At 37.2% G+C, this 23,985-nt stretch overlaps 1 protein-coding gene and 1 pseudogene across 11 annotated transcripts in view; one reads left to right on the forward strand and one right to left on the reverse strand.

The window, feature by feature from the left end:
* EYA4 (EYA transcriptional coactivator and phosphatase 4) overlaps window positions 1-23,985 on the forward strand; it is a 306,653-nt gene that overhangs the window by 265,885 nt on the left and 16,783 nt on the right. For all 11 annotated transcript variants that reach the window (XM_072824123.1, XM_072824116.1, XM_072824125.1 and 8 more), the window contains 4 exons: window positions 2,898-3,034; window positions 4,497-4,580; window positions 18,405-18,494; window positions 23,890-23,948. In XM_072824123.1, coding sequence (XP_072680224.1) covers window positions 2,898-3,034; window positions 4,497-4,580; window positions 18,405-18,494; window positions 23,890-23,948 — 370 coding nt within the window. The remainder of the gene's footprint in view (window positions 1-2,897; window positions 3,035-4,496; window positions 4,581-18,404; window positions 18,495-23,889; window positions 23,949-23,985) is intronic.
* On the reverse strand, window positions 21,918-22,308 carry LOC140608496 (10 kDa heat shock protein, mitochondrial pseudogene; annotated as a pseudogene).

Genomic DNA, 23,985 nt, shown 5'->3' on the forward strand with positions numbered 1-23,985 from the left:
TATATAATGAAGTTCTATCCCATGAAGGAAAAAGCAAACAACTGCTCCAGGTTACAAAATGGAAGAATCTCACAGCCATAATGAGTAGTGAATAGAGCCAAACACATATTTCAATACACTTTAAGAAAGAAGGCAGTGCATGACACATACTAAGGAAAAATATGGAGCTACTCTTCATAGTTTTCTTAAAAGGATATGCCTCTATGCTCATCAAAACACTTCTGTCCGTATTTTGTCCAAATTCTTAAAACCCTTTTAAGAGGCTTCTGTAACTTGGCAAGAATCAGTGATATCAAATCCTACTTTTATTGAAACCCGGACACTTCCTATGTCTAGCCTTTTCCTTTCTTCTTCCTTCTGCTCTTTAGCAGCTGGCTCTCCAGTTCATTTAATAGCTGAATTGTTCCTGCCAAACTCCTTCTTTATAGATCCAGTCAACAATCAGCCACCCATAACTGATCACAACGGCTTTGGAATTTTGCAAGTTTTTGACCTTTCAGCTCTTGCATTTTTGCAAGAACAAAGCTGCCTCATGATAGTTAACAGCTGAAAATTGATCTGTCATGAGTAGAAAGACAGGTTTTTGTGGGAAGTCATCCAAAATATTTTATAAGCTTACTTAATAAATGGGGCTTAATTTGAATCAGCATTTTATCAGAACAAGAACATTTGACTTGCAGGGCATAGTAACCTTATGAAAATTCTGCTTAAAAAAATAACTAAAAATAGAAAAATTTTTATGTGATTTTTTTTAAGTTGGCATGTGTTTAAATACCTAAAGCCTCATTTAATGCCTGTGCAAATAAGCTGAAAGACAGTTTACTCCAAGATAGGGTGATTGATATTCAGCTGAAACCTCTAGAACATTTTTATTACAGTCTACTCTCACATAGTCGGTAGCAGAAATCTATGATAGGGACTATGCTAACAATGTTTTCAAATAATATTTGAAGCACAAACATGTGGGTTTTTTGTTTTTGTTTTTTTTTTTTTTGCTGTCCTGACATGCCTAATGTTTCCCAAAGAAGATGTTATAATCATTAGAAATAATTACAGGTCAACTTTGTAAAAATGACTATTTATTTAGGACCTCTCAGAAGAAATACGACCTAGATGCTGTCCAGCTTATTCAGATTTGTTAATTTAGATTAATAACTGCTTGGCTGTCCTCATAATAATTTTCTATAATTGTGTGATAAAGCATAATAGTTATAACTTCTTTATATTTAAAAATTGTATAATTTAAATGTAATGTAGTTTGACATCAGACTCGCCTAGAAATGTTTCTGAATATTATTTAAATTAAATTAAACATACATCATTTTACCTCAGTAATTCAGAAAGCAGCTGCTATTACCCATACAGATTCAGAGAACTTGAGTGAAATGCTTCAGGTCCTACAGTAAGTCTGACTCTTATTACTTGTGAGGTTTTACAGCATCTCACTGTGGCTTCGGTTTATTTTAACCTGCTCCCACAGATTTGCCACTGCTCAGTACTTCTTCCTAATAAAATGTTCCATCACCAGCTTTAACACGTGAGACTTTCAGGTACCTATGGGCCATGCAGAAGTCAGTTAGATACAAAATCTGAAACTTCTGTAAGATGTGGCCTCGTTATAGGTATGGACTTATGTATGGGTCATCTCAGAGAAGGTGATTAACCAATGAGAGGGATAGATCACCCAGACGGTGTGGAATAAGTACAGTGACCAAAGGCTGGAACTCTTAAATACCAGCATACAAAGAATGGGAAAAGGAAAATACGTGTCTCCTAGACAGAAAAGGACTGGTAGGAGAGTTTCTAGAGCTAGAAGACCACAAGGTATCAGCTGCCAAGTAATGGCTCTGAGGAGGTGGTGTTTAAGAGGATGAAACATGGTACGGGCATCTAGGAAGATAAGGTCTGTGTCTGTCTATTACATCAGGGACTCTGAGTAAGAATGGTATTATTAGAGTTGGTGAACTGATTATGACAAGTCAGATGTCAGGAAGTAGAGACAGATGTGCTGTCCATTGCTGCAACCGTTGTCCACAAGTGGCTATCGAGCACTTGTAGTATAGCCAGTACAGTTGGAAGTCTGCTGTAAGTGTGAAATGCATAGGAGTTCAAAGACTTAGAATGAAAAAGCGATTATGTAAAACATGTCATTAACAATTTTTTGTTAGTTACATGCTGAAATGATAACTCTATGGTTATATTGGCTCAATACATATGCATAAAATTAAATTCTACATGTTTCTTTATATTTTTTACTGTGGTTTCTAGAAATTTTTAAATTATATATGTGGTTTTATTTGTGGCTCACTTTATATTTCTTTTGGACAGCACTGTTATATACTATTCTTCAAAGAGTATCACTTAAAAAAGGGAAGATAGCAAGCAAATACCTTCTAGGTGGAAATGCAAGGTTAAGGGAAGGACTTTTAAGCTAGTCTGTAGCCCACAGAAAAGCAAGAAGTTGGAAGAAAGTTAAGAGGGTTCAACTAATGGAGCATGATTCCCTAAGTGGGTGAGGTTGGGAGTCTGCTTTGCAGGTGGAGAGATGGGATTGATCCAGAAGATATCTCCTCTTTTGAGCTCTGACATAAGGAGATGCGAACAGATCTCAATTTGGACAAATATGTAGGTGGAGGTAGAGACAGGAAAGGTGAAGACATAATGAGTATAAAACACATTCAGATTTAATAGATTACACAGACTAAAACTATGAGGAATTGTGTGACCTGCAAAATTTTTTATTGAATTAGGTTTTTGTGTATTTGGGTTGATAAATCTTTTTTTGTCATGAGAAACTTTCTATTATATATAATGATTTGTTAAGATAATTCATAACAAAGACTCACACTGATAAAAAAATGAAGTGCTATTCTTGATACATATCATGTTATTTCTAGGAGAGTTTGATACTGTGCAGAGCCCTTCCACACCTATCAAAGATCTTGATGAAAGAACATGCAGGAGTTCTGGGTCAAAATCCCGAGGAAGAGGCCGAAAAAATAATCCCTCCCCGCCTCCTGACAGTGACCTGGAGGTATGCTAACTTACCCTTAAAGAGTGAAATATGTTGTCCTATTTTATTGAATGATATATTCTATACCTCACAGTGCCATAAGGTTTCAACCTTAAAAAAACAAGAAGGATATATCATGAAATGAGTGGATCTTATCATGTAGACATTTCACAGCTCCAAAATTTGATATTTCATCCATTGTAATGGCAAAATTAAAAACTAACAACTTAAAAATGATGCTACTTTACAAATCTTAGGCCTAGATAATTGCATCTTTTGATCCTAATTGGCACAACTTAAAATATAAAAAATAAAGCCATTGTTTGTGGGATAATTTTCTGAGAGACACTCTATTTGGTAGTATTAAGGTAATGAAAGATGTTTATATAGGTCAATAAAATTTGGGGGGTCAATAAAATTTAAAAAGGTAAAGTTAATCTGTATGGAAAGGAAAAGTTGTTTTCTGAAAAGTAGGAAGAATTCCAATCTTTTGATACAGGTTAACATTTTTATATCTGTAAAATTTTCCACTCATCCTATTTTCTGGTTGAGAGCTCTTTTGAGATAAATCAGTGCTAAGCAGGTTGATTTTTTATTATAAAATATCAGGAGAAACTATTCTTAACCATACTGTGTTACTTTTTACACAGCTGCATCCTTTAATTAAGAAAAATACCCAAATTTCCATATCTGGTAAAGTCAAATAATAATCATCGTGCCTCTTCATAAAAGATCACTTCTTTTACCTGAAGGACAGTAGCACATTCCAGTGCATCTAGGAACCAAGCAGATGATATAAATGAGTGAATGGTGCTAGGGAGCCAACAGAATGTGGGGAGCAGGGAGCATTGGCCCAGTCGAAGGAGGCACACCCATCACTGCCATGTGGAATGTCAGTCAGCATTGCTTATATCTTCCAGTTTCCCTGGTGTGGTCAGAGAACCCTGACGTTTTTGTGAAATCTCCTAAAATCATGAAATGTTGATCAGTAATTTGAAATCTTTCTAAATACTGTGCCAACTAAACAGCCCTCATTTCATAGCTTAATCTAACCCAAATTTCTGTTTAGGGATCACTCACTGATTTTTTAAAAATATTTTTAAAAATTTAATCCTTTGCACAAATTGCAGAATCTCATAAATCCATAAGGCAATATTTTAAAATAGCATTTCAAGTACACTTATGTCCTAAGTTCAAATGTGTCTTTTTGGGTATTAACTGCAAGTAAATATTTAGATGAATCCATTCAAATGAGGACATCTGATCTTTAAGCTTTTTATGACTTTTTAAAATCACTTCTCCCCCTCTGATTTTATCACAGTAACATCTGGCAAACTTGGAAAAAAATTAATGGAGTAGTGTAATTTTTTATAAAATGGTATTGAGATAATATCCAACTGCAAAATCAGATGTTTTCAACCTGTAAAGAGATTTCTGTTTTCTTGGAACCTGATAATTCTTTGATACTTGTTTTTTTCTTCAGCGTGTATTTGTCTGGGACTTGGATGAAACCATCATTGTTTTTCACTCATTGCTCACAGGGTCTTATGCCCAGAAATATGGCAAGGTAAGAAATCAAGAAATTTTACCCGAAGACACTTTCTTGGAATTTTATTATGTTCAAGAATCCAGATCAGGGTCATGATCTTAAGGTCCTGAGACTGAGCCCAGTGTCAGGCTCCATGCTCAGTGGGGAATCTGCTTCAGATTTTCTCTCCCTCTGCCCCTTCTCACACTCATGTTCTCTCTCTCTCTCTCTCAAATAAATAAATAAATAAATATTTTTTAAAAATCCAGAGCAATTTAGATACATTAAAGTGTTTTTATTGCAGGCTGTCAAATCTGCTCTTAATTAATTTCCAGTAGCTCATTGTTCTTTAGTGAGAACTGGCAAAATTTATGAAAGTAATGCGAAATTGGATTTTTTTTCTCTTCTTTCATAATGCCTTTGAATTTTCTGCATCAAAAGCAAGCTTATTCCTCTGACCTAATTAGTTATAAAAATTATTGTGTAATTTAAAATGGACTTTCAACATTATAAAATCATCTATTATCCTCTAATAAGGAAACTTTAAGTTGTTTGAATTAATATATCACACCAAATGTTGCTATAGAATGCCAGTTGAAATAAGGAAGTAATCTTTTGTCTGAAAGTTCCTTTGGATTTATGAATAAAAACTTTTTTTTAAAGAATTTTGAATAGCATATAAAAAGCAACTGGAAATAACATCCCCTCACAAACACAAATTCAAAGACAGATGGTCTCATGACTCCTCTCCCTTTCTTCTTGCTATCCTTTTCAGAGTCAGCTAGCTTCTTAGGCCTGTATAGGTGTACGCTGTGTGAGTGCTAGTGTAAAGATAGGCAACTCCAGAATACTTGCAGGGAAATAGTAGTTTAAGCCATTACTGTTTGAGTCTTGTCACTACATAGGCTTCAAAATCTGACCAGAGTCAGCTCAGAACGTGTTGCCCTGCCTTCAGTTACCATACTCAAAGGTATAGCTAATGTTGGTGCTTTTACATATTACACTTATAGAAGTACCTTCCCTGTGTCTTTATACTATTACATCATTCATTAGGATCTCATGTGAGCCCAGCATGCAACTTTTAGCAATTTCATTAAGTTTTGTCTTTTAGTCCAATAATGATGAATTGCACTCACGTATTTCCTACTTGAACTACTCCAGTGTTGCACTCTTGGTGAATCTGCGCCGTATTTGATTTTTGGTGTAAACAATACATGTCACTAAACAAATATGAAAGGTAACAGTTTTGCTTAATGGCCATTTAGAAAAAGGATTTTAGCCCCTTTTTTCACAAACATTGTCAATTAAAACAGTGGTTTCCAAAGCAGGATGTACAAATATGTGCCAGATATATATAAGAAGCTCCACCACAGAAATAAGGAAAAAAAATAATGTGTATATATACACACGCACACACATTTTTGTCTTTCAGTTTGTATTGTTGTATGTTTCCTAATGCACATACATTACAAATACAGGCCTATTCTTATAATTGAACAAATATGTATATAACATATAAATAAATTAACTTGTATAGCAATTTGGGGTGCACATTCAAAATTCTTTTTTTTAGGGCATATTCAAAATTCTACTACTGGTTGAGTATACAGTCTAAAAAGTTTCCAGATAATAATCTAAAGCATTTCTTCTAGAATAGTTTTGACTTATGAGGAGTACACAGTAAATCCTGCTGAACTGATTGCAATATTTTTATATGGCTAACTTTCATGTTACATTAGTGTTTAAAATTATCTAACTTGAACATATGAACTGAATCCAAATAAAGTCTCTTCAAAATAGTCACGATCAGAGGCTATATCTAAACATCCATCCATATTGCTTCCATTGTATCAGATCAGTGGTGAAACTCCCTTTTTGAAATTACCTTTAGATTTTTGGAGTATTTCCTCACTTAAATCTTCAACCTTTTGTGATTGTTAGAAATAGTAAGATCATTTGAACCCAAGGTGATAAATAAGGAGCATGGTCAAAATGTCATTTTATATTTATATATACATATATATGTATATTTATATATATGTATATATGTATTTTTTCTTTTTTGCCAAAAATACCATAAAGTTTCACCCATCCCAGAACTGAGCATGGACTTGCCTTTGAGATAAGAAGGGGTGCCAGTAAAGAGGTAGGGAGGGGTGATGGTGAACCATGAAAAAAAAGCCTGAATAACAAGCTGTCTTTCTTGAGTGACTCAAACTGGTTCCAAGAGCAATTTTAATAGCAGAATTTTTATGCTTCCCTCAGCAATGGTGCATCATTGAAGTAAACCTGTCACTTCCCCAGACAGCTACCTGGACGTGCAGCATTCATCTCACCTACAATTTCCATTATTTTAAAGCACTGTCAGAAACCTTTGTTAGAATTCAAAGGAGGCATTTTCAATACCTACAGTATTAGAGCTTATCAAAAGAGTGGGGCAAAGTGAAGTGAAAGAGGGGAACTAATGTTATTATTGCCCAGAGTATGCCAGGCATTAGGCGTTGCAGCAGTTGTAAGAGACAGGTTTTTCTCCCCATCTCTTAATGAGGAAAAATACTCAGGGAATAAAATATGTACAGATTCATACAGCTTGTCAGTGGCAAGAGGAGTCGTGGGGCCCTGGACCATTTGACCCCAAAGCCCATCTCTTTTCTGCTACAGCACATCACACCACACAGCATAGACAGTCAATTTGCCACGAACACATTATGTGACATATCCTAAGAAGAGTAAGGACAGTTAGTGACGTACTGTGTAGCCAGTTAGGGGAGTTCACCTTAAGTTGAAATAATTCAAATTGTCTTCTCTCAGGTAATTGGGATACTTTTCCATCGAGAGGTAAAACTTAAGAAATGTTTACTAAAATGTATTGTGGTAGAAAGATATTAATGCCTTCTGGCAGTATGGCATGGGGAAAGAATCAGGGACACTACTGAAAGCTTGGGGAAGATAAACTTGCATCTATAGGACACCTACTATGTGGTAGATGGAATGTGTTCGGCATTATACCCGCAGTAGGGATGATGATTAAGACAAGAAACTTCGAGTTACATAACCTTGCTTTGGAAAACCCAGGGCTGATGCTTGCAGCTCTCTGACCTCAGGCAAAGTACTTAACCCCTCAGCTTCAATTTCTGTAAAATGGGAATAGTACTACCTATAGTGAATAAGAACTAAAGACATAACATGTTTAAAGGGCTTAGCAGAACAGTTGGCATGAATTAACATTCAAAAAACCTGTTATTGGTCACTTTGACACATGTTCTCCCATGTAATTTGCTTAGTTACTCTGCTGTACTTCTCGTGATCCAAGTTTGATGGATTCAGAAACCCAGGATTATGAGGGGCTAAGAAACGTGACCAGGGTCACAAAATGCTAAATGCTCCTACATTTGGTCAATCTCATAACAAGTCCTTATAATTTATATGGGTTCTAACAGGAAGGGAACCTGTTGTAATTCACCATGTTGAATAATGTTTTACTCAGGGCAATTTAAAGAAATTAAAGTAAAAATTTGTTTAGGCTCTATTTAATCAAAATGAAAACACCCTTCTTGAAGTCCATGGAAGATAACTTAGATGACCTTATTTATTGAATAATTATTTAAATTTTTCTTTTTTTCTTTTTGTTTTTTATTTACAGTTTTCTAAAAGTCACTTGATCGTTGACATTTTTCTTAATGTCCAAAAGGAAGTTGGTATTGTCTTTTCGCCAGTAAGACATTAGTAACTTGACATATTGGGAAATAGCTAAATAAGGGATGTTGTGTCAGGCCCATCTTTTGAAGCTGGTGACCACACGCAGCTCAGAGGTCATTCAGAGGGGACTGAGAGGACATTGGGCAGCTGAGAGGGCATTGGGCATTGACCACTTAACCACAAACCACAAGTAAAAATGGTGAAACTAGAGTCTGTAGACAGACTGTATTCATCTAGCAAATATTTGCTTAACATAAGACAGACCTGCTTCCTGCTCTAATGCTTACAAACAAACAAACAAATCAATGCTGATAGCCATAACCCCTGTGAAGACAATGAAATTGCATCATGTAGAGTGTGACTGGCGTCTGACCATGGAGGTAACATTGATCCTGACACCTGAGCCAAAAAAAGGAGCTAGCCATGCAGATGTGGGATGAAGGGGAGCGTGTGGATGAGTGTTCCAGGCCGAGAGTACGGGAGGGCCCTGGAATAGGAACAGTCTTCCAGTGTACCAGGAATATAAAGAAGTAGTATGGCTGGGAGGTTGTAAACAAAGGAAGGAAGAACTCAGAGTAAGAACAGAGTGGTGAGCAGGGGTTTATTCTAGGTGCAGTGTGTTTAAGGATTTTTGGCCAAGTAGGGACATGATGGTTTATGATTGGCTGCTCTGCAGTAAGTAAGAAGTGGTACGGGTTTAGGCTGGAGCAGTGTTTCTCGAACTTCCATGTGAGTCACCATAACCCACAAGACTTGTTAAACACAGATGGCTGTGTCCCACCCCCAAGAGTTTCAGATTCTGTAGGTCTGGGTGGGGGCTGAGATTTTGCATTTGGAATAAACCTCCAAGAGAGCTGATGAACCATGCTTTAAGAACCACTCAGATAGAATATTTCCCCAACTTTTTTTCTTGAAAAAGTGAGGCTTAGGACATGTTAATTGATAGTCTTTATGGAAAGGCCCATGACCAAAAAGATGTAGGGAATACTTGGATTTTATGGCATTCAGTGCACATTATGATGGTAGAGGTCTTGAGATGTTTTACAGTTGAGAATCCTTTGTAACTGTGTTTAATTCCTCAGTTCACTAGTGTCTTCAGTAATGACCTTGAGGACTGACTGAAATGAGGTCATTCTAGTGACTGGTTGATAATTCAGAAGGATTTTGCTTTGCTAATAACAAAAGGGACCAGGGCCATTATGACTGGAGAGGAAAGAAAGACACCCTTATGCTACTTAAACGTTGTGTCACCTTGAAATTTTTTTTTAAGATTTATTTATTTATTCATGAGAGACACAGAGACAGAGAGAGAGAGGTGAAGACACAGGCAGAGGGAGAAGCAGGCTCCATGCAGGGAACCTGATGTGGGACTCGATCCCGGGTCTCCAGGCTCATGCCCTGGGCAGGAGGCAGCGCTAAACTGCTGAGCCACCCGGGCTGCCCTTGAAATTGTTAATGTCTTCAGTCCTTTCCATTTGTTAAGTGAATCTTGTTTTCACAATGTGCATTTTTAGAGCGTAACCTTTTTTTTTTATATATATAAAGTGGTTTTGCAGTTCTAGCGGGAGAATCCTTTGGGCACATTTATTACATCACACCAAGTGTCTTTATATAAAACATATGAGGGCAGACCTGCTCTAGGTGAAATAGAGATGTTTAGGGACTAGAGACTTCCTTCACATAGCCAATCCCTTCCCATTTGTTGTCAGTCAACCCAGAAGGGTTTCCTGAGTCCAGGACACTGCTTAGAACAGTCTTTTAGGCAGTTATCCAGGTGAAGGAGCACCAAGCTAGAAGTTAGAAAAGAAGTCCTGTGCCTGGATGTGCCTCAAGCAAGTCATTTAACCCTTGAGCCGTTTTCATCTGAAAATGGTTATAATCTGTTTCCTTCCTGGGATTACTGGATGGATTAAATGAGGTAATGTAAATGCATAAAAGTAGCACTCAGCTCTGAAAATTGTCATCCACCTCCCAAGCCAGAGAAATTTATAAAAATACACATTATTTCTCCCAAATGACAAATGACTAATGGTAGTTATTTCTGGACACACAGAAGGTCAGTGTTTGTATGAAGTGGTATCATAGTGGCCTGATATATAGTGAGCTGGGAGCTAGAAATGTAAGTGCCAGAGATGTAAAATCAGTGTCCTGACATAACCACGTCTACTTACCTATTTATCTTTCTTTTACCAAGAAAAAATAAGTACCATTTTGAATTCTTGCTATGTACCTGACATTTTACTCAGTGTCCTGTTAGATGCATTATCTCCATAACTTTTATCCCCACCTTGTTTGGTTGGTACTGTGTCACAGCTCATAAGTGGTATGGCCAGTCAGAACCCACATCTCTTTGACAAGTTCTTAATCTCTACATTCTTTTGGTTTTGTGTTTTTTCCCCACCACCTATAAAAATAAAATGCATGGAACATAACAATTTAGGAATGCCATTTCACTCATAAATAGCCCTATGTAACTAACTTTTGCATTTTAATTTAAAAAAGAAACTTCTGGAAAATCTTAGTTCCAGTTATAAATAAATAATATTGTGAGTTTCCCAAGGATCTTTCTAAAAACTGATCAATCTTTGTTCTGTTGTCAACACATGCTCTTTTCCCGAGAAGAACAGTTCCTGGATATTTACTATAATGGCAAGCGAGCTATGTGGGTGTTTGAGCCCCGCTGCTTATGAAACTAATGATGGGCTTTATAGCAGAGCACTTGTGGACACATAGCATTTTCAGCCTTGTAAACCTCCAGAACAGCAGTTTATAAATTTGGCAGGACATAGATGAGGAGCCATCTCATCCACTATCTGTTAGAATTTGTGAATATTATTCCTATTCCCTGATTATTTGTAGATATTATTTTACTTGATATGTTGTACTAATTCCTCTTCTTTGAAAGAGAAATAAAAGGAGCTAAATAAATTGTGTTCAAGGATTTGACTCATTTTGGAGCACTAACATGTCATTTACTGTGAAGCCATGATTCTCTAATGTTATTCCATAGTATGGACTATGGAAATAGACCAAGTCGAGAGAAAGACTGAAGGAAAAGTGAACAGTTGGTTAGTTGCTTGTATTGTGAAATTGAAATTCAAACTCTTCCAACTATTTGCTCACTGTAGACAACATTTTATATAAGAGCAGCACTAGAGAAATAATATATCTACCAGGTAAAACCAATTGGTTATTTTTATATTAAAAGTTACATAGAAAGATTTCTGAAATGACACCACTTATATTTTAAATTATGGGATAGTTATACAGATAAGTACTGACTTGTGTGCATGCCAACTAAAGAAGAGCAACATGATTTAAAAGGAAGTAATTCAAATTAATTAGGTGTTGGCATCATGGATTGGAGGCCACCCTAATGGCAACATTAATACTAGTGCAGGTTATCTCCCCTCTGGGCATAATGGCTAGAGCATTCTAGCTTTGAAGGGCTAATGGACCATTTGCTTCAAGGTGGATGGAACTGGAGGGTATCACACTGAGTGAAGTTAAGTCGATCGGAGAAGGACAATCATCATATAGTTTCACTCATATGGGGAATATAAGAAATAATGAAAGGGATTGTAGGGAAAGGAGGGGAACTGAGTGGGAAAAATTAGAGAGGGTGACAAACCATGAGAGACTTCTAACTCTGGGAAATGAACAAGGGGTAGTGGAAGAGGAGGTGGGTGGGAGGACGGGTGACTGGGTGACAGGCACTGAGGAAGGCACTTGACAGGATGAGCATTGGATATTATACTATATGTTGGCAAATAGAACTCCAATAAAAAAATATATATGTATGAAGGGAGAATGGACCTGAGTTCAAATTCTAGCTGTATCTTATACTGTATATATGACCTTGGTAGTTTATTTAAACTTTGTGAGCTTCAGTTGCCTTCTATATAAAAAAAGGAAGAATAAATTAATAATATGATTAGAAGGCTTAACTGAGTTAGTGCATTAAAATTCAGCACAATGCCTACCACAGAATAAACATTCAGTAAGTGTAGCCTACTTTATCTGGTTTCAGGGAAATCCCAATCTTGGGAAACTGAATTTGGGGAAAACTGGATGTTTCCTAAAGAAATTTACATATGTTTATATCTGTTGTTTTATCTCATAGTTTGAGATACTCAGCTCATTGTTGTAGGGAAGTGGAGGGCGACAAGAGTGTGGTACATACAAAGTGAGTGAATGCCAAATTTGCAAGCCTCAAAAATGCTGTAGTGTAGAGAGGTGCTAATCTGTTGATTTTGTCTTATTTGTACGCTGGAATCACTAGAGAGCTTTGACATTACTGATGCATAGATCCCACATCAGAGAATCAGGTATCATTGGTGTAGGGTAAGCAGTGGAATTTTTAAACACTCTCCAGGTGTTTCTTATGTGTGGTCAAGCTTGATAACCTTCTATGTTAGACATCATCACTTCATCCCTGGATGTCACTGTAGCCCCACTGTTGCATAACGCCTCACTATTTGGGCACCTGGGTGGCTCAGTTGGTTAAGTGTCTGACTTATGATTTCATCTCAGGTCATGATCTCAGGACCCTGGGATTGAGTCCCACATTGGGCTCCCTGCTCAATAGAGAGTCTGCTTCTCCCTCTACACCTCCCCCCAGCTAGTGCACGTGCGCGCTCTCTCCCTCTCTCTTTCTCATGCTCTCTCTCTCAATTAAATAAATTCTTTAAAAAAAATAAGGCTTCATTATCCTTATCCTTCTCTTTCTGCACCAGACTCACATTGCAGAAAACCTGGCCCAACTTTCCACCTGCATTTCAACAGCTGATTGTGTCCACAGATCTCCAGTGGGTCCAGCACTCTTGGGTTAATTCACATTTCCAGCTGACTGTTTCAAACCTTCTCCCCCCACTCAGAACTTCACAGCTCCCTCTCAATTCTGCGCAAAACTCGTCCTCACTGAAGAAAACAAACAGAAAGACAAAAAAATTGCTTCATCTTCATACCATAACCATATGCTCCGCCTTCTCTTTGCACCTCCACTCAGGTTTTGAACCAAGGCCTTGTACTGACCCAATAAATTGACTCTTCCAATGATCTTTTTCATGCCTGAGTCTCCAATTCCCTGCTCTTCTGGATTATTCTCTATGCCATATTTCATGTTGTAATGGTCCCATCACCGGAAAAGCCCGAAAGAGCCCATTTTCCAGTTGCAGCCCTCATTTTCTGCCTGTCCCTTAAAATTTGAAGAATGACTCACTTGCCACATTCCCAGTTTATCTTGCTGGGGCCTCTTCCCTGTGTCTGAACCAGTTGAGGACTCTGTCTTTCTCAAAATACTTGTTTCCACTTCACTTCCCTGACCAGGGTCACGGTGCCTCACCCCGCTCCACGCACACGGACTCCTTCTTGCCTCTACATCTGCTCTCTGTCCCCTCTTCTCTGCATAGCTAGTTCCCTTACCCTTTTCACGTTTTTACCCTCAACTGTCACCTCCTGAGAAAGGCCTCCCCTGACCTTTGATTCAGGGAGCCATCACCACCCATCCCCATAGCTTCCTGTATCTGCCAGCCCTGATTCTTTTCACCACCTGACAAGCTATATATTTACGTAGATTTTTGTCCATTTAGTTATCAGGTAACTCATCCAGTAATACTATTAACCCCATAGGGCAGGAACTTTGCTGCTTTGATTCTCTACTCTCTGCCCAGAATTTGAATACGTCTGACACATGGTAGCCACTCTGTGAGCACGTGCTAACTCAATGGATGTTTCTGAGACCGTCCTCCAGTTCCCCCTGAGAATCTTCAAGCCCACTGCCTAAAATTACCCTTCTGATTCATGACAGAGTTTCACTTGATCCCCTGTCATTGAGGAGAAGTGTTCATATACTCTGACACACCCTCTAGCTAGTCCTACCCTAGTTCATAGCACTGCTTGTCGTCTTCCTTCTGTAACGAACTTGTATATCTCCTGCCTCTTTACCCACAAGTCTACAAACGTGCTTCTGGTCCCAAAGGAGTAACTGTTCCAAGAGCTTTAGTTATTTTTGAAAAAACAAAACAAAAACAAAACTCCTAATTTCTTTAAAAATATATAATTGCTGCCTCTCCTGAGGTATTTTTACATTGTGTCTCTAGAGGAGGAATTCCAGCTGATGGCCCAGTGTGGGGCAGAGGCCCAAAGACAGACAGTCTGGCTCCGATTTATGTTCTGTGCTAACATGGCTAATAGGCATTAGTATTTTGATATAGCGAAGTCCTGTGCTTGATCCTGACTTGGTTAAAAACTGGTAACATCTGGCTTAGAATCATACATTTAAGGGCCAAGAGTCGTTTTCTTCATCCTCCCTCTCTCCCTCCTTCCCTTCCTCCCCCCTTCTCTTCCTCTCTCTCTCTAATTCCCTTTCTCTCTCTCCCCCTCCCTCTCTTAAAGTGTCTTGGGGATAGTTTAACTATTTTAATAGAGCAGTACACAGAATAAATTGGCAGAAGTTCAGTTTGCGCCAATGTTAAACTCTGCTGTAGACACTTGGAACCTATTGGAAATGTTGTATGTGTATAATATGTATCAGAGCTTCCACAAAACCCTGTTGGTGCCCTTATTATCCCATCCCCCACCCCCAGCCAACTTTTCACTGTCACTTCATTTCAGACCCTAAACTCAACATGCACTACAGTTAAAAAAGGCAGTAACTCTTGATTCATAAGGTGCCCATAATTCTACAAACATCTCATGAAAATGAGCAAACATCTCTATATAAAATCTGGGTTCAATCCAGAAGTATGTTTAACTCTCTGATGCCTGATAAAACCATGGAATTGCCAGCTCTGGCAGCTCCTTCACAGGAGTTTGGCAAAACAGAGGGTGCCCACCATCATGGAGATCTTGCTAGGACTGCCTCCACCAGCTTGCAGGGCATCTTCCTCAGATTCTTACATCTGTGGGGTCTTTAGTTAGAAAAAAATGTGGTATTATAATCTGCTTAGATTTAACTGTCCCAGTGACTCAGTAAGCTGGGGGGAAGGAAAAATACTTGATATTTGAAAGTAAGCCCTCACTAAACATTCTCGTGGAAACAAGATCACCACTTCTTACAGACATGGTTTTCATTGGCTTATGGCATGACTATCCCTAGCCCATCTGTGTCAAGCCTTTGGCATGGCTGACGCAACACCTCCCTTTCAACAGGCCTTGTTCTCTGGAAACCTTAGTAAAATACAGCTAGTTCACACTCCAGCAAACCTCAAACCTAAACTTTCCCAGTTAACAAATGATATTTTGCCAAATTGCTTACTAAGTCCTGGCTCTCGTAGAGTATGATGTGGAATCACCATAGCCTGAAAAACCAGTGAACAACCCCTTCTAGTGCCATGGGGTTGCATTCCAGTGGCGTGCTCAAATACAGTTTTCATCAGACCAGACGCTATGCTTACTTGTTAGAGAATTCATGTTGGTTTCTTAAAAATTGTATTTGCATGCTTATCAGATATACAAAATGCATTCTTCATGGCTTTGCCTATCATGAGTAGCATAGAGAGTTCTGTACTCCAGAAGCATGGAATCAATGAATGTAACAATCAAAAAGGAACAGTATGTTTTCTCCCAGCCTCATAAATCCGATCTATAAATGCAAAGAATGTGAGACACGAATATAAGAAATTCAGTAATTTTATTTAAAACTTAAAAGAAAAGTTGGCGCATCAGAGGAGAACTGAACCAACCTTGTCTCTAGAAGGAAAACCTTTTAAATAGGATGTTTCTGAATCCCCATCTGAAATATGTATCTTTAGGGCAGTAATCATCAGAAACATAACAGAGTAGTGTAGAGCTTGATTTTATTGTCTTGCATCAGTGAACATTCCTCAAAAGCAGAGAGCGTCACTAATGGAATTATATGTTTTCATGCTATAATTACATTTGATTTTTCCTGATATTTCTATAGACGTTTTGTTCACGGTCCCATGACCAGACAGAATATTTATAAGTCTTCCATCCTCGGCCTATCCACCCCACCCCAAAGAGACAGACACTAGAAATAGGAATTCCTGAACAGAAAAAGACACATGTATAATTTGAAAAAAAAAATAAGTCAGCCTTCAGGGATTTTCTTTCAACAGCAACAAAAGCATGAACACAATAAAAGAAGTAAGGAAAAAGAAGAATTTCATACTGGAAGGTATCAGCAAGAGATCCTTCTGAGTTCCAAGACTCCTTGAGACACAAAGTAGGCACTCCCTGGTTCCTCTATTTCTGTTCTTGCTCTTGAGTATTTGTTAAAGAAAAGGGAATTAATTGATCTTTGGGTATGTTGCTTAGAATGAATGATCCTGTCACTGGAAGACAAATGAATCTAGCAGGCAAGTCTGACCACTGGAAGACATGGTACCAGGTTGCCATCCAGAATGTGAAAAGTGAACACGTTTCTGAAAGGAGAGTCTCTAACTATGAAATTCACAAAAATCTTGAAGGAAGAGATGCGAACAAACAAAATTGTGTTGACATCCAGCATATTCTTACTGTCCTGTCTTCATCTTCTCCCACCCAAGTCTTCACTTTGCTCAGCATACCTCAGTGACTTCTTTCTTTCCTAGCACTCAATTCCTAGTCTCTAAGTTTTAGTCACCACAGACTATGAAGCTGACACTCACTTCAAATATGTTTACTCTAGGGTTTCCTCCTCAAAGCATTATGGAAGGGAGTATAGGCAGAAAACTGGTTGTCACCGTGTAAGAGTGGGATGAGGAAGAGCTTCTCCTGCTAAGTGCAGTAAGTTCAGGAGTACATGTGAATACAGCATGGCCTGTATGTTGGGTTGCATATCCGTATCAAAAATTGAAATAGAGTTAGCAGTAATTTCCCCAAGTTTAAATACATTTTTTTTAAGTGCCATTTACTAGAGCATTGAAAACACAAGTTTGGTTCTCTCTCCTAAAATCCCTACAATCTGGCTCCTGGCCCAGCCACTCAACCCAAATCACCCTCTAAAGTCTTCCAAAATAACTTCTCAGCCAAAACCAACAGTATCCTTCTAGACTTGTCAGCTTTATTCAAAACCATACTCTTCTCCCTGCTAATACCCATTCTGGTCTCAAATTCTGAGGATTTGTCCCTTCTAGGCTTTCTAGTTTCTGTATCTCCAGGGGCACAGCTATTGCAGTACTCCTTTGGAGACCATTTCAACTTTCATCATTTCAAACACAATGTTTGTGCATGAATTATTTCCCTAGCCCTAGCACAAAACTATCCTTACTTTTTGAAATCTTAATGCCTCTTATGCCCAGGCTTTTAACTCTGGTTAATCATGATCAAGTCCCAACTTTGGTCTTGCTTCTCAGTTCCTTGCTGCTAGATACTATCTTGGTTTCTGTAGACAAGAATTAAGTCACTTGCCTCCTTACTAACCCCCTTACATTCATTAAACTTCTAAACATATGTATTTTCTACTCAGATCACTTTTACTGAATTAATGTTCCTTTAGTTATCCTCAAACCTACCCTCTGCATCTCTAGTCAGATGTAGGTTAGACCAAATTATATGCATATTCAAATAAATACTGCCTTTTGGGGACACCAGGGTGGCTCAGTGGTTGAGAGTCTGCCTTCGGCTCAGGTCATGATCCCAGGGTCCTGGGATCAAGTCCCACATCGAGCTCCCTGAATGGAGTCTGCTTCGCTCTCTGCCTGTGTCTCTGTCTCTGTGTCTCTCATGAATAAATAAATAAAATCTTTTTAAAAAATACTGCCTGTCAATCAAAAGGCAATTAATAATTAAGTGGCAGTTTTACCACGTTTCACCAGCTCTTCCTGTCCCATCTTTAGATGCCATTTTCCACTCCCGTCCTGCTGACATCTGGAAGTCCTTCTTTTCTCCCTTTCCTGCTTATTATCTGTTGTTCCACTTTCCATGGAGTACGTATAAACTGGGTCTTGTGAATGAGCTTGCTTCCTTCTTCCTCCTCACAAACATAGAGATGTTTAAGTTGTCTTAATGCGTGTATAAATTCCTGTAAATTCACAGATGCATCTGTATACTTAGTGTGGCTTAGATTACCCTTTGGAAAGGCACCTTTTTAGATCATTGGGGTAAAAATCCATGCAGTCTACCCACTCCCATCACCCACAACCATATGCACTTTTGATATTCTTAATAATAAACTAGTTACTGAAATTTTACCTCATTCCATGTGTATTTTCTTTTCAGGATCCCCCCATGGCTGTAACCCTGGGACTCCGAATGGAGGAAATGATTTTTAATCTTGCTGATACACATTTATTTTTTAATGATTTAGAGGTAAGAGTTTAAAAAAATAGGAATAGTCATATCCCAACTATTATAATGCTTAGATGATTTCTAAATAGGCAGATAAACTCAAGAAATCTGAAAAAAAAATTAGCTCATGGGAATAGTAAAGTTTTTGTCAAGGGGAAAAATGTATAAACAAATACAAACAAAAGCTAAAATGCATTAATGAATTAGACCTATGTACTAGCACCTGTTTAAAAACTACAATATCTCGGAAGAGGAGAAGGTCTGCTTTGCTGTCCCATACAGGACAACCCATTTGGCACCTTTGGAATCAATATTAGCTTTTCCAGGTTACTCACCAGAGTATTATTTAGGTTAAATCACTGGGCAGCAGTCACAGGTACTATTCATGGTGGTAGCATGGGTCATTAAGTTTTTAAGATAATCTGAAGCCTAATTTTAGACCACATTATCATTCCTTATTTCCTCTGCATCTAGATAAAACAGGGTTAGAACTGTTTACATAGCACATCTGACTGGTTGTATTGCATTTATTTTCTTTTGTTCTCATTTATCTTTTCATATCCAACCTGACAGGAAAAGTAAAAACAGTAACAAAATGAAAGGATCCCCTCCCCCAGTAGCCTCAAGAGCGCTGAAAATATGTACTATAATAAGGTATATAATCTGGGTGCTAATGGTCTGAGTTATTAGGCATTCAGATGGTAAAATTTGAAGTAACTGAGTGGCTTGGGCACTGAGCAGTAGTACTTCTTGATCAAGAGCAAGTATAGTGAAATATTTAAGTGTGATATATTTACATTTTTTTAACCTCATGGTTTCACAATGAAATAAAAGTGTTTACAATCATATTATAAATGGGGAGAGAGATTATTATTGCTGAAATCCCACTTTGTGCAGAACTTTCTGTATTGGATTTTCCATTAATTAAATAATAGCCTTTGAAATAAATTTGTTTATCATGTTATCTTGTGGAACAGAAACCCTTGTAGGGTCCAAAAGCATAAAAATCATGTCTAAGGTTACCTGCTAGCTAAGTGGTAAAACCAGGATTTAAAATTCTGAGTCTTTCTGGCTCCAGAGCACATACTTCTGCCTCATACCAAGCTGAAATTAACAGAAGTATGTGAGAAAAAAAAGGAAAGTTAGTGTCTTAAATAAGTTTTAAAAATTGACAAGGTCTTAAATCCAGTTTCAGCGGCATTTGTGACTTATATAAGAGTAAAAATTCTGATTTTTAGTGTATCCCATAAATGTACGTGCTAGAAATCTGGGTAATATCATTTTTTGGTGTTGTTTTCTCTGCAGTGGGTCACTGTTTTTACTGGATAATAAAATCACTGTCTGTTTAAAGAGGTTTTATTTGTTTTCTTTAATGGCCAGTATGAAAGATCAGTATTCTTCGGCAAGTTTTCCAGTTTTAGATAATAAGAAAAAATAATCACCTCTCTAAAACCTGATTTAAATTAATCCTGCTACTTATTAGTAATGTAGTATAGAGCATGACTTCATATATACAGTATAATAGAAAACACTTTTTAATCTTTTTGGAAGATTAAAACTCTGAACTTTTAGAGTTTTTATTTCATTAATTATTTTTGACTAGAAATAAATGAAATAAATGACCTTTTAGCTTTCGTAGCACATTTGAAGCCAGGTGGAATAAATTTACCATCCAACTTTTAACAAGATCATAAAGTGAGAAAGTGAAAATAGCATATGATAAATTTGTGAATACTCTTAGCAAGTTTGACATGAATGTTCTCATATCAGATCATATGGTCAGTTATGATGCTTTAAGAATTTTTATCTTGGATCATATACTATATAAAATAGATTTTTAAAATACCCGACAGGATCTGCGGGAAAAATAGTAACTGAGAAAATATTGGTATTGATTTTCCCTTCTGATTATAGCTTTTTAGTTATGTTTTAAAATGTGATAAAAATTCTATTTGACTCAAGTGCTACAACTTAGTATCCAACAGTACTTTATCAATGAAATGATTATCTGCATACTCTGCATAAATTAAATTCGCATGTGTGTGCACACACATGCATACCACATGTACCCGTGTACATCCAGATAAGTGCCCAAGGGAACTCAAAGGCTTGTTATTGACTTTAGTTAGGTAAATAATCATGAAAACAAAAATCTAAACATTTCAAGATCATTTCAAGATCATTCAGTGCTGTTACATATATATATATATATATATATATACACACACACACACACACACACGTATCTCCACTATCTTTCTGCCTCTAATTTTGAAAGTCAACTTGACTTTTACCCAATTTTTTATTTCAGTAAACTTCTTGTAAGCAAAGATTGTCATGGGCTGCATAACTGGTGTGAAGCTGTCTCTGCTTCTGCTAACAAAGAGGTGATTTCCTCAAGAGAGTAACTCATCGTTAGCCTTTTTATTCCCCCCTCTGTATTTAATCTCTCATAGTTCCTTTTCTTAACTCAGAAATCTAATTTGATACTCACACCCTTTAGTCAATACTGTAACATATGTGGTAGCAGCTGTTCTCACATAATTCCTTAAAAGATACAAATTTAAACCCTAATAGACACTTCTCTGCATCCTGCAGGACTTGCAAAGAAGGCAAATGCTCATACTTCTCCTCCTAAGAAGAGAAGGCTCTCTGTTGAAATCAAAGGTTATTTCAGTTAGAATAACTTCCAGAAAAGAAGGCACTGGGGAGCTCAGGTTCACAAAAGCGAGAGAAGACTGCTATGTGGATTATAACTGATAAAGATCACTGACAACTTTATGGGCACCTTGTAAAACAAAATTATAAAAATATTAAGATTAATAACAGAATTATTCCAAATTTATATGGAAATTTGTTGAAGCCAAGCATTAGACTGTTTTTAGTATTTCAGGTTTTGGTCAAAATCATTTTTGCAAAATGCCTCTGAGTAAAAACTAATTGAAGAACAATTATTTAGAATTTTTTAAAAATGTAAGTGATTGAAGCTCGGGTTTCTTTCACTGGACTGTAATCCTTGGGCAAGAGTCCAAAGTCAATAAGCATAGTTAACTAGGCATAAATTTAATGAGAAGTTCCATTTGGAAAAATCTCAAACATAACTTCAAATATGGAGCTCATGCTCCAATAAGTTTGATACACTGATGTCCTCAGGAGTAAAAAATAAATTTAGGGGCAAAATGTACAAATTAATCATGTGAGTTAATACTTGAAATGTCAGAGGCATTACTCTACAGATTAGGATAAGAAGGTATGAAATGTAGAAATAACTTCTAATTACCAGAGTAATTCCTAAGGATTTCCCCTACTTTTTTTTTGGATATTCATTTATTTATTATAGTTTATTATAAAAGAGAGACATGGAAATTATTTACATAATGAAAGATTTCACAACTTCAGTGGAATAAACAATTTCACATGACGCCACTTTGATAGTGACTTACCTCAGTTTTCATACTTACCAAGAATGTCACCATCTCCAAATAAGAAATAAGTCTTGTTGTCTAGAACCACTCTGCTGCCTCCCTATTCTGAGAGAATTTTATTTCCAATTTTCATGCTAATGATTAAGTTTCTCCACCCTTTCCTTTAGAGCCCAATCCAGAGCCACTACTACTGTTTCTTGCCGTACTTTTTCCTGAGATTTTTCTGGAAGCATAATGCCTCCTTTGATTGAAATTTGGGCTGTGCTCCTTACTACCCATACTTAGTCAAAACGGGGTAAACCCTTTTCAAATGCATGTCTTGCCCTGAGTCCTGCAGCCTCAGCTTGTACCCTGTTCTCTTCCCACTCCCCTCCATCTTGATACAAATATCTTCTTACAGTCCTTACCATATAGAACATTATTTTTAATATAATTGCAACTTTGTGTTAGAAAATTAAATGATTTTGTTGATTTTGTCAAGAACTGTCATTTGTCAAAGATATCTGCCATGTAGTCAACAAAGAATTGCACAACGATAACTGTGTGCCAGATTGTGCCTTAAGCAGGGGTACAGCCAGGTGACCCAGACAACCCCCCCTCAGGGAGCTTCCAGTCACATTAACTTTTTAACTTCCTTACCTGTGAATATTGATAGATATTTATTCTAAAGTTACAAATAATTTATGTAAATCATATGAATCTTTAATTTACCTGGATTTTCAGGTTATAAAATAAAATTGTATTGATTGGGCAACTTTTATATTTTGTATTTGAAAAGAAGCCCGAGTCACCTGGTTCACCCTCAGACTTATACAGGATATAATATACTCAGTGTGGAAAGCTAGAGATATTAAATATTTCACTAACAGATGCTTTCCAGGTCTTAGAAGGAATATAAATAGTAGCTGAAAAGCCCCTGTTTTATGTGGCATTTTCTTGTTACAGTTAATAATTTTTAAAAATTAGTTTTCAGTAGGTTTACAGTCAGGATCTATGAGTACCTGAAATAATTTGAGGGGAGAAAAAGAGTCCCAAAAAGCTAAATCATACTCATCCTAAAATTAGTAAGTACTAGGTATTGTAAATACCTTAGCCAAATTCCATCTTCAGATCACATACTATTTCCCTGGATCTTTACAGATTTGAAGATAGAATAGGATCCTTAAAACAGCCAAGAATTTCATTCTTACCCAAAGAAATGACCATTTGCTCTGAGAACACTGATTTCAGTCAGGTCACGTGTATGGATACATGTACCTTAATGTTTATTCTCCTCTGAGTTTGTAGAACATTGGAAATGGTAAATCTTCATTATTTCCCTTTAATCTGTAAGTATCATTTTCAGCCTCAAGATTTCAAAACTTGAACAGAAAAAAAAGAAGAAGAAAATATTCGATCTCTATGGTTATTAGCTTTTTTCTGTGTTAAAAGACCAGGACCTTAGAATAACATCGGCATGATTCTTCCATGGGACCCCTGGCCAGCAAAAGGCTCAGGAAGTCCCAGAAATCTCACGGGACACCATAACCATCAAGCCCTTCTGTTATTGCTCAACAGATAGCAAATGATAGTCACCACCTCTTATTCAGACCGAATGAGTTCTGTATAACTTCAGATTAGCTTTGTTTCCATACTTAAGTATGCAAAACCTAAATGGCTGAAAGTGAACGCCAGTCATTCTTAACAACAATTCAAAAGATAATTTATTATTTGTAACTTTCAGAGTAAAAAATTTTAAGCTGCTCAGAAGAAATCCACATGCCATATGTTTTCAGATCCCCTTTTATGATACTCTCCTGGATTTTTTTTTTTTTTTAATACTCTTCTGGATTTAAAATAGAAACGGTGCCATTTCCCCAGGATGGCAGTGGGATAGATGGGCAAATGCTGCCGCCTTCTGGCCATGGCCTGATCAGATGGAAAGATGGAAGAATCAAATACCACAAGGGCATCGTTTGAAAAACAAATAACTTTTCCAATGTTTTTAACAGGAGTGTGATCAAGTTCATATAGATGATGTTTCCTCTGATGATAATGGGCAGGACTTAAGGTAAGCCATGGTTTTCAGTATGCTGTTTCCTACAGAA

This window comes from Canis lupus, chromosome 1, assembly GCF_048164855.1.
Source record: "Canis lupus baileyi chromosome 1, mCanLup2.hap1, whole genome shotgun sequence".
NCBI classification, from domain to species: domain Eukaryota; kingdom Metazoa; phylum Chordata; class Mammalia; order Carnivora; family Canidae; genus Canis; species Canis lupus.